At 36.9% G+C, this 10,000-nt stretch overlaps 2 protein-coding genes and 1 long non-coding RNA gene across 3 annotated transcripts in view; 2 read left to right on the top strand and 1 right to left on the bottom strand.

The window, feature by feature from the left end:
* LOC138008835 (melanocyte-stimulating hormone receptor-like) overlaps positions 1–3,795 on the top strand; it is a 4,224-nt gene extending 429 nt beyond the window's left edge. Inside the window, exon 1 of the mRNA XM_068856125.1 lies at positions 1–3,795. This exon is cut by the window's left edge and continues 429 nt beyond it. Within this exon, the coding sequence (XP_068712226.1) occupies positions 1,753–2,769 (1,017 nt within the window). The 5' untranslated portion in view covers positions 1–1,752 and the 3' untranslated portion in view covers positions 2,770–3,795.
* Positions 3,796–5,992: 2,197 nt separating this feature from the next.
* On the top strand, positions 5,993–6,631 carry LOC138005177 (probable DNA-directed RNA polymerase subunit delta). The gene is made up of 3 exons (XM_068851445.1): positions 5,993–6,092; positions 6,181–6,332; positions 6,500–6,631. The coding sequence occupies exons 1-3, from the start codon at positions 5,993–5,995 to the stop codon at positions 6,629–6,631; spliced, it is 384 nt and encodes a 127-aa protein (XP_068707546.1).
* Positions 6,632–7,217: 586 nt separating this feature from the next.
* The window catches only part of LOC138008833 (uncharacterized), a 2,951-nt gene continuing 168 nt past the window's right edge, over positions 7,218–10,000 (bottom strand). Inside the window, exons 2-3 of the long non-coding RNA XR_011124278.1 lie at positions 8,665–8,856; positions 7,218–7,935 (exon numbers count right to left, since the gene is read on the bottom strand). This is a non-coding gene — a long non-coding RNA (uncharacterized lncRNA). The remainder of the gene's footprint in view (positions 7,936–8,664; positions 8,857–10,000) is intronic.

Raw genomic sequence — 10,000 nt, 5'->3', positions numbered from 1 at the left:
CTCACTTAGTCATCTGAATCTACACATATCTCATAGACGTTTGGCGAAAAAAAAATTGCGATTGCTGTGACCTAGATTAAGGAACACGTGACTTCAAGTGAAAAAGGAATAGCGATATAAACAGTATAGTAAGGAATAATTCCTTTGAAAATGCCTAAAAGATGCGTAACCACTCGATGTAACAACACAGCTGATCCTAAAAAAAGAATAAGTATACGTAGGAATCCTTCGACTCGCAAAACGCAATACCTCAAAAAAGAAGGAAAAATGGCTGCAGATTTTGTCTTGGTAAAAAGGAGCCCGGTAAAACTTTTTCACTGTGCTAGATTTACTTCAAAGAGTATTGTATGGACAGCAAAACAAAAAGATCGTTGAAGGCGGATGAGATTCGCTTACAGGAACAGACATAAGCGTTAACTTTAATTCCCTCGCGAGACCTTCCTTATCCTCTTGTTCTTCTCTGTAATTTTGTAGCCATTCCTCGTCTGCTAATGGTTCTTCCACGTAGGGTTCCGCGTAGTTCTGAGTTTCAGTGCTAGCGCTGTCTGACTCGGCAGCTACTCGCCTCAAATTTTTTTTTTTTAAATCGCCAGTTTATTCACTTCCAGATTCAGGGGCACTTTCCTTCATGATAAATATAGGCATGATTGATTTTTTTGTTTACCAAAAAATACCAAAAACGATCGCTGAGCGATACCTTGGCGTTGATTAGTAAGAAAAGATTAGACCCACGCCAACAGGCATTCCTTAATCTACGTCACAGCGAGCCCGTGAGGTCCTGACCAGCGGAAGGGGTGTACCAAATAAAAGTAGGATTAAAAAATCGTAGAAAATTCGCCTCTCGCTGGAATTGAAAAATTCTTTCGGCAAAGTCCATTTTTTAATATGGACTTTCAAATAGGAAAATAAAACGTTTTAGTTTATGGCCACTTTAAAGGAAAACTGCCACGAGAAGCACATGCGCTAGCGTCTTGTGAAAACTTGAAAAATGTTAGGTGAACTTTCTTCAAGTTGAATCGACAAATTCAAAATGGTGTCCACTGGGGAGGGCCATGGTGGACATAGGAGAAACTCTGGCGAATATACGTGACTCAGGCGTGAATCCATGATGGCGGCTAGAATTTTCCGTGGGCTCGAGAGCAAACAAACTCGAGCATGCGCAGCTCATGGCAGTGCCCCTTTAATAGTGAAAATTGTCGTAAGTCTCTCTTGTTTACGAAAGGGAAGATTGCATCGCCGTCTCCGTCGTAGATCTTAAAGTGCCTAATTTCAGAATCAAGGAGCTTAAGAATTCAACACTTTTCTTTTTTACAATTACGACGTTGTCATCTTTCGACGTTTCGTTTCCAAATGTTCCACGAGCCTCCTTTAGTTTAGTGGTAGAAAATCCGAACTATACATATCGCATTATAAATTGAATTCCTCCCGACGTCATTACCGATAAAATACAGTGATTTGCATAATTTCCTTTTTTAGTTTAAAAAAAAATCATAGATTGCTCGATCAGCTGCAGATTCTTGGTTAGTTCTGCTCCATCATGTCTGTCCTGTTTGAAATACATTTTCAAATTACATGACATATAGGCTACAATCAACAAACGCGTTATTGACGTTTTTACGGACATATTCCATTAATAATTGAAGTGTTTAAGAAAGAGGCGAAAGTGGTATTTCAATACTTGATCATACGCCTCCGGTTCAATATGTTCAAAGTTACTGTAGGAGAAGCACAAGTTTCGAGACACCGTGGAGAATGAAGTCTTCTACTACCTTTCTTTCCCACAATTTGAGCATCACAACTTCGCCAGCGAATCATGGACCAGGTGAAGACGGTCAGTGCTTCCATCTACCTGATGCTAAATTCGACGTATTCCATCAACGAGCCGAAACTAATCTCGTAACAGGTGTTTTAAATGCCGTGTTGTCGCCTTTCGCTATCATGGCGAATCTGCTCATAGTATTGATGATTTTGACAAGGAAATCCCTTCAATCGCCTTGCAATATCCTCCTTGCCTGCCTGGCGATCTCGGACCTCCAGGTTGGCATCCTAGTTCAACCGAGCTATGTGGCCTACAGACTGCTCGAAAACGCGCACGGCTTCGTTCCCTGCTCGGTGAGAATGCTTTACTCGTCGGGATTTTACGTTTACTACGGAGTGTCATTCACGACATTGAGTGCTGTAAGCTGTGAAAGACTCATAGCCTTAAAATATCACCTAAGATACTCTGCAATTGTCCGTCCTCGGCGAGTTTTGAAAACGGCTTTATTCATTTGGTTGATAAACATACTGTTCACATTTTTGCAATGGGCGCAGAATAAAGTTTTTCGATGTATTCATCTGGCAATGTGGTCCTTTTTCCTCGTAACTACTGTCATCATCCAAATCACAATCCTGAAAACAGTAATTCGCCACCAAAGACAAATTAAAAAACAGCACCTCACGTCCACGTCGGCAATGCGACAAATGCAAATCAAGCTGGCAATAAATGTTGCGTCCATCGTGGCAGTTTATGTACTGTTTAATCTTCCTGTTCTAGTTGTCACCCTTAGCCATCAATTCCTCTTCGGCAACATTGGCAGTTACAATTTTTACAGCTGGTCTGAAACAGCGGCATTTTTCAATTCTTCCCTCAATCCTTTGGTCTGTGTGTGGAGAGTTAAGGCCATTAGGAAGGTAATCGCTGAAGTTTTCTCGAAGAAATCGCAACGAAAAGACGCTTTTCTTGTGAAATTTCGGAAAATAACACCGTCGTCTAAAACCGGTCAGTGAGGAAAACGAGCTTGCCATAATGATTGAGCCATAATAAATATCTGAATATCTTTAACTAACTATTTAAGCCTTCTTCTTCCTTGTAGGCTTACCTGTTGGAAGTGTGATAAAGCTAATTTTCCGTCCTGCTACTTCGCAGCCTGTGGATATGCTAGCCAGTGAGCCATACTCACAGAGCTATAAGCAGAGGCCAAAAGTAAACGTTCTTCCAAACTCTATAGGTGATTATGTGGAGTTAACGTGGCCGAGTATTTAGGGCCCTTTTCTTGAGCTCACTGAGGACAACTCTAGTTTAAGTCCCATACTGTGTGACTACCAGCCAAACTTGAAGCTACTGCATCTTTAATATTAGTTTCATTGTCCATGGAAAGCGCCGATGCATGGAGAGTGGTCAGTTAAGGCATAATATTTATCTTCCTTCCTTGGAATCGAAACTAGAAAAGCGAATGATTCAACTCTTGCACCCAGTTAACCAGATGTCTAGTGAAGAGCCTTGTCATCTAAGAGCTTTACTAGTGTTGACGTTCGCAATTTTTTTTCTTTCTTTCCACCGGCCACCCTCTGGACTTTTCTACGAAAACCGAATAAGTGTGAAGCTAGGTCATACTGAGGAACATTTTCTCGTAATAACGCTACGTAAAAAGTTCAAACTGAACCAACCAACTTAAAGTAGCGAGTCACCATATTTGTTTTTTGAATGAAGTTTTTAAAAATTGATAGTCTCTGAAATAACTTTTGGTTAATTACTGAAAAACGCCTGGGCAATATTAGAGCAAAATTTTGCATCTAACAATTAATCTCGCCGATATAAGAAGCTATAGACTGAAACTTGTCTAGGAAGCCCTACTTTTAAAGGCTAAAATTTTTCAAGACAATTTTAAAACCCATAATTTGAAAAAGCTTTTATTTGGTAGCCAAGCAATTAAAATGTTTGTATTTGGAAGGCAAATAAGAACTTTAATGAAAAATAGGACATATTAACATCTACAACCATGGTTTCTTTGTTAAATTTTTAGCATTTTATCAATCCGGGAAAAAAAATAAAAACTTGAAACTTTTGTGCTACACATGGGTTCATCTGCAGTCGTTATCTTTTAAAGAAGTTAGTAAACACGAAGACGTATCATCAAAAGGGTCAGTTGCTTCACGATTTGCTTTTGTTCGAATTCACATTAAAGCACAACTGATTATCCAAGATGGCGATCAACAAACAGCTTAGTTAATGTATGAAGATGGTTATGAAACTCGACGAGTTTCTTTGTTTCATATTTTTGTTCGCTGTTTTGGCCCTTACCATTCATGCATAAACCACAGCCTTTTTCTAAAAGACAGCCAGTCATAAAGCTTCGATTAGTTTATTCTGTGAAAACTCTGTTGTGAACTGAGGACAAAATATTGTGCGTGGTCACTGTCAAGTTAGCATGGCGCTGCCTCACTTTCCTCGCTTTTGTAGTTTCCAGAGTTTCTTAACGAGTCCAGCTATATGAACTCTGCAAACAGTAAGAAAGAGACGAAATCCCTAAAAGATATTTCCAGCGCGAGAAAAAGGAAAGGGAGATTTTAAAAAAAGAAATGACAGGTAACATCTCATAACAAATTACGGACGCATTGCAATTAGCGGCTTTTTATTGCACTAATTCAGTATCGTAGAGCTTTATACTGTATGCGTCCACGGCATCTGCGTGTGCCTAGGGCACCACGCCTTGTATAGCGAGTCTTTGTGTTTACACAACCGATAGCTCTAAATGAGACAAACCACAGTACTTGACAGTAACTTAAGCAGTTGCTAAAGAAGCTTGAAAAAAATTCATGCGTTTGTGCTGCACTGCTTTACAGTAAACGTGATCTGAGCAAACAAGGAATATGGGAGCTGGTCTGTTACGAGTTCATAGTACAGGTGAATGAATGATTGAGAAATCGCGCTCTCAGCGTCGTATATATTAATCATTTCACTTAGAGTCATTTCAGTCCCAGTTCAAAATATAAGTCTTCAAGGACCGTATTACAGGCGCTTCAAATCCTATTATAATTACTGAAATGAAGAGGAAAAGTGGACATATAAATTGAAATAAACCATCGGCAAAATAAACTGCACGGACTGTCCCCAACCCTTCTGTACAACTTGACATCAAATGTATCAGCTGCTGGTAAAATCCGTTCTCAGGTTCATTCCGTTTTTACCTAGGTTGAATTGGTGATCCTCATTTTACCTACGATGGTTGAATACTCACTCAGATGAATTGAAGACACTATTTTTTGGAGCCTATAATTTAAGCCTAGAGAAAATTAAAATTCAGGTTAGGATTAGTTTTGGTTGTTATACATGGACGTCAATTGACTTATTCTGCAAAAGTAAATAATGAAAAGAACTGCGTTGGATTGAACATGTTCGTCGTTGTATTGTAATATGGTGAAGACACAGGACTTTAGTTCGAGTACCAGTAAGCACATAGTGCAGTTCTTTGTTCCCTTGCTATGTTGTATTGTTGAGTATGAAAAGTATGAATGCAGAAACCGATAAGATGATTTGATATCTGATTTAAACTAGGTAGGGTGCATATTAAACCTAGGTAAAATGAGGATTACCAATTTAACCTACGTAAGGTAAAAACTGATTCAACCTAAGCCCGGATTTGACCGACAACATATCTACGAAAGCTAGTGGCAATTGACTTGAGAATGTTTATCTCCAACCGAGTTTTCAAGTAGACAAAGTCGTTTTACGAAGAGTAATAACACCTTGAAACTTTGAAACGAATTAATCTTGAGTTTTCCAAGGCTAGCGATTTTATTTAATCAAAATTTTTAATCATTTATCAAAATTTGAACCCAACTGGCGTGGGTCATTGAAAAGCCTTAAGTTGCAAAAAATACACAAAAAGCCTTTGAATCTTTCTTGGGAGCATTATTTTCTCATTATTTGTTAACAGCTGATGTCTACGTGTTTATACACTTTCCTTAAAATCAATAAGTTCATTTTTTTTTCTTTATTACTAAGGAAAAACCCAGTTATTTGGTTTGTTTTATATTACGATGAAATATGGCTTTAACCAATCAGGCTGATCATCCTGTATTCTCAGTGAAACAGTAGTAAATTACCATTTGATTCCTAAAAGATACTGTCGAGAGCTTAGCAATATTGTATATTTAGCTGGGTGTTTAGGTGCCTTGCTAAAAAGAAGATAAAAATTGGTGCTAACTTGAGGAAAAATATGAATCCACAATGGCAAATGACTTGGTCAGGATGTCTTACAAGATCATGTACTTCATCTTTGGTTTGCAAATTAGCATTCCTAAGTCAGTGAAAGAAGGGAATACGCCATGTACTTGAAACGTTCACCATATGCTATTATGAGGGGGTTAGAGTTAGTTCTTTTTTCTGACTCTCATTAGCAGGCATTGTTTCTTAAGCCTTTAGGCATGGAAAAAGTCCGCTTTTACTTGCCCCATATTTACCCTCATTGACTACCCAAAATAATGACGGTGATGATGATTACGATTACGATGACTATGACGCAGATTACGACGATGATGGTGGTATCGATGATGATGATGACCATTATGTAGACTGATGTAGATTACGACGACGACAATGATGATCATGTTAATGATGTTTGTGATCACAGTGACGTTGTTTATGATAGTGTTGATGGTGATAATGACGATGATGATGTTGAGGATTTTGATGATTACAATGATAGTGAAGTTGATGTTGATGTGATTGTGACAGGATTTTGATGATGACGACGATGATGGTGATGTTAGTGATGATGTTAATGATAATAATGATGATGTTGTTGTTGTTGATGATGATTACGACGATGATATTGATGTTAATGATGATGTTGATGATGATAAATGATGCTGATGATGTTAACGATGACGTTGATGATGATAATACTCACGTCGATGGTGATGATGTTAATGCACTGTTATTTTCAAGGAGTAGATTTAACTCCAAAAAGGGAGTTTAAAAAAAAGGTACAAAACCACTACATTTTTGGAGTAAAATTCACTCCGGTAATGCTTACTCCGTTTTTGGAGTAAAATGTACTCCTATATCTTTTACTCTTTTGTTGGGGTAAAAATTTACTCCAGTATTGTTTACCCCTCCTGTGGTGTAAAATTCACTCCAATACAAGAGTAAATTTTATCCTTCTATTGGAGTGAATTGAACTCTTTCAATGGAGTTCAATTTACCCTTGACAGAGTTAAATTAACTCCAAAACTGGGGTGAGACAAAAAGGTACAAAACCACTCCTTTTCAAGAGTAAAATTTACCCTCTTAAACTTTACTCCCCTTGTCAGAGTAATATTTACTCTTTCGACAGAACACATTCACCCTCACTAGATCTACTGTACCTTCATTTATAGTCAGATTTCTCATAAAACCATGAAAAGTTCATATTTTTAAAATATTATGTAAAGAAAAGACCAGGTTTACAATGAAGCATTTAATACTGGTAATTTTAATCATAAGATTGCAAAGAATGCACATGGATATGCATGATAAATACAATCTGTATACACATACAAATACATCACAAAAGTCAAAGCTATCTTTATTCTAATTATTCGGGCAATAATAAAATGGCAATCAGCTGAATGTGTTCTTGCCTTAAACAAAGATAAATTGAGTGGTTTGTGTTTTGATTACAGATTATAACAACGAATGGCTGCAAAATAACTTCAATTACAAAAACTAAAGCATACAACATACTTGGATAAATGTGACTCAGTATAACAAAATGGGTTTTATGTACATGTAATACAAGTCAGTTCTTACAGAAAGAAGTCAAATGTAAAAAAATGGAACATGCCTTGGATAACTGATGCAAAAATTTTGCCATCGTTGACCTTTACCAATGTGTTCTTTTTTTCTCCAACAGAATTGTTTTCAAAAAGAAAAAAAAACACAGAACTTAGGCTGATAATTTACATTAAGAAAAAACTAAAAACTTTTTGTTTCCAAAAAGAAGAAAAAAAACCCTTAGATTAAGCTGATAATTAAGTATGCTCCCAGCAAAACAATTACAGCGAATGAAAGTTTTAACAAAACCTTGCTTTCTGCCACAAGGTAAATGTCTCTAGTTCAATTAGTGTGCCAGAAGCAACAATCCTTGCCAATGTTGTTTTTAGAACCTCTCCATTGATTGACTCATCATCCTTAAAAGTAATTAAAGAGAATAATGATTAGTATCACCCCTTCCAAAATTAAGATCATTCGACAATATTCTAACAAAATAGGAAGAGAGCACAAATCTAATACATCCCTAATCCGGAGAACAAAAGACACCAGCCACCAATTTTGGTGTACCAAATAAATGGAACCACATGTAATACCGGTACTTGCATGAGATTATATCTGTAACATTGTTCTTGATTCATTGAGTAACTCAGTTAACTATCAAATTAATTTTGTCATAATGATAAAAGTACACATATATAGTGGTGGAACTCATGGAATAAATCTTGAAAATATATTGCCAGATGCTTTCTTTGTCTTCAACACTTTTCCAAAAAAAATTATGTGTGATGAGGTATTTAGAATTATCTCATTTCACAGTATTTCAAATTTTAAACTGAAAGCAGATATTGGGTGAGACAATGGATAAATGAAACTGCAGCATCATCTTCCGCTAATCGCTAGGCATTACTAGTCTATACGTACACAGGCCTGTAACTCAGACAGTGCTTTATAATTATTTTATTGCAGTGACTGTCAAGAATTAGTTGTTTAAGTGTAATTTATGCGAGTTATTTGTAAATATCTATATGCATCACTTGTTTAAAAGCAACAATCAGCTTCTAAGTCTTTCAGACTTTGAGGTGTTTGACTGCATTACAGGTTTTTTACAGAAACATGCCTCAAAGGAATTTTTTCATTGCACCAACCTTTTCTTTTATCTGAGGGTTTTCTCCAACTCTTCTTCCATAGATGATACATGTAGTGGTATGTACTGTATGTTGCAAGAAGAAGGCATCTTCTTGCCTAGCCTCAGCACTTTCTGTAACCAACTCTCTGTCCAAACTTCCCAGCAATCTTTTAATGAACCAATTCCCAGCTGTACCCACCTCCAATTTGAACTGTTAATCAACAAATAAATATAGTGAAAAGTTTCAGTTTTCTTGGAAAAAATAATTCATAATCTCAGTCACATTTCCAAACAAAAATTATTACCGCTACTTACAGATAAAAGATGTCATAAGAATTTCATCCAGATAAGAACACTCAATATCACATGTCTCAAAAAAAAAATGCTGGTACATGTAATAATAAAGCTGATCATTTCTAAGGTGTATGACAACTGCAGACTGCCTACAAATAGCGATTGTAAACAGTATTTAAGTCTAAGCACCTATTTTAAATTAAAACGTTTAGCTTTCAATAACTGTGAGTTACGGTTAGTTTGGGGTCTGCACTCTGCAAGTGTCAGACACTGTCACTTCTGTTATAACGTACAGTGTAAGTGTTTGAAGAGCAGACTCATCAAAATTTGGCTCTCTTTTCTTTAAACGCCAATAATAACAATCTCATGCAGGCATTAACATACTATTTGTATTGAGTACAATAGTTTAAATGACAGCTGAAGCTTTCTGCTTTCTGTCGTCATGAAATTTGCGGTGAGAGCACTCTAATACCAAATCATTTGCTTAATAACCATTTGATCTAAAGCTTCATTTCTCTTGTGAAATACATACCAATTTGTTAAAACACTTAAGCCAAATTAAATATCCTTGCCTGACAAATTTGGGACTTCAAGGTGCATGTAAAAGGTTTGAATTCTACATACACTGTAATAAGCTTGCATTAAATTGTCATAAGGCCCGATTCAGACGCCATACTTTTCATGAGCCGAACTTAATACATGAAAAGTTCGACGTTTGAATCAATTAAGAACGGCTATTTTAATTTGGAATGGCTCAGGCGTTCTTTTCAACTTGCCTAGACGGGAATTCGGCTTTAGCAAGGCCGTGGATCGGCTTTGATTTCAGACGTCGAACGTTTCATGTGCCGAACTTCATGATCATGCATAAACCATGTTTTACCTTCTACATTAAAATCGCTGACAAAGTCAATTGGTTTTCTTGGTAATGGCTTTGGAACTGCTGTGGAGGGGCCAGTTAAATTCGACTTCTGAATCAAAAGGCCTACTTTTGTTAATTTGTGTCGGTCGAACTTTTAAGTACGCAGTGTCTGAATCGGGCCTAAGGCATCAAATATTATCTG

The sequence above is a fragment of the Montipora foliosa genome, chromosome 6, assembly GCF_036669935.1.
Source record: "Montipora foliosa isolate CH-2021 chromosome 6, ASM3666993v2, whole genome shotgun sequence".
Classification (NCBI taxonomy): domain Eukaryota; kingdom Metazoa; phylum Cnidaria; class Anthozoa; order Scleractinia; family Acroporidae; genus Montipora; species Montipora foliosa.
This window is presented reverse-complemented; position numbering and strand designations above follow the sequence as displayed.

Bases quoted from the DNA above. Each gene is read 5' to 3' on its own strand.
- LOC138005177 (XM_068851445.1), top strand. From the start codon at position 5,993: ATGGCAAATGACTTGGTCAGGATGTCTTACAAGATCATGTACTTCATC. The intron at 6,093-6,180 runs GTACTTGAAACG...TTGTTTCTTAAG, and splicing joins GAAAGAAGGGAATACGCCAT to CCTTTAGGCATGGAAAAAGT. The intron at 6,333-6,499 runs GTAGACTGATGT...TGATTGTGACAG, and splicing joins ATGATGATGATGACCATTAT to GATTTTGATGATGACGACGA.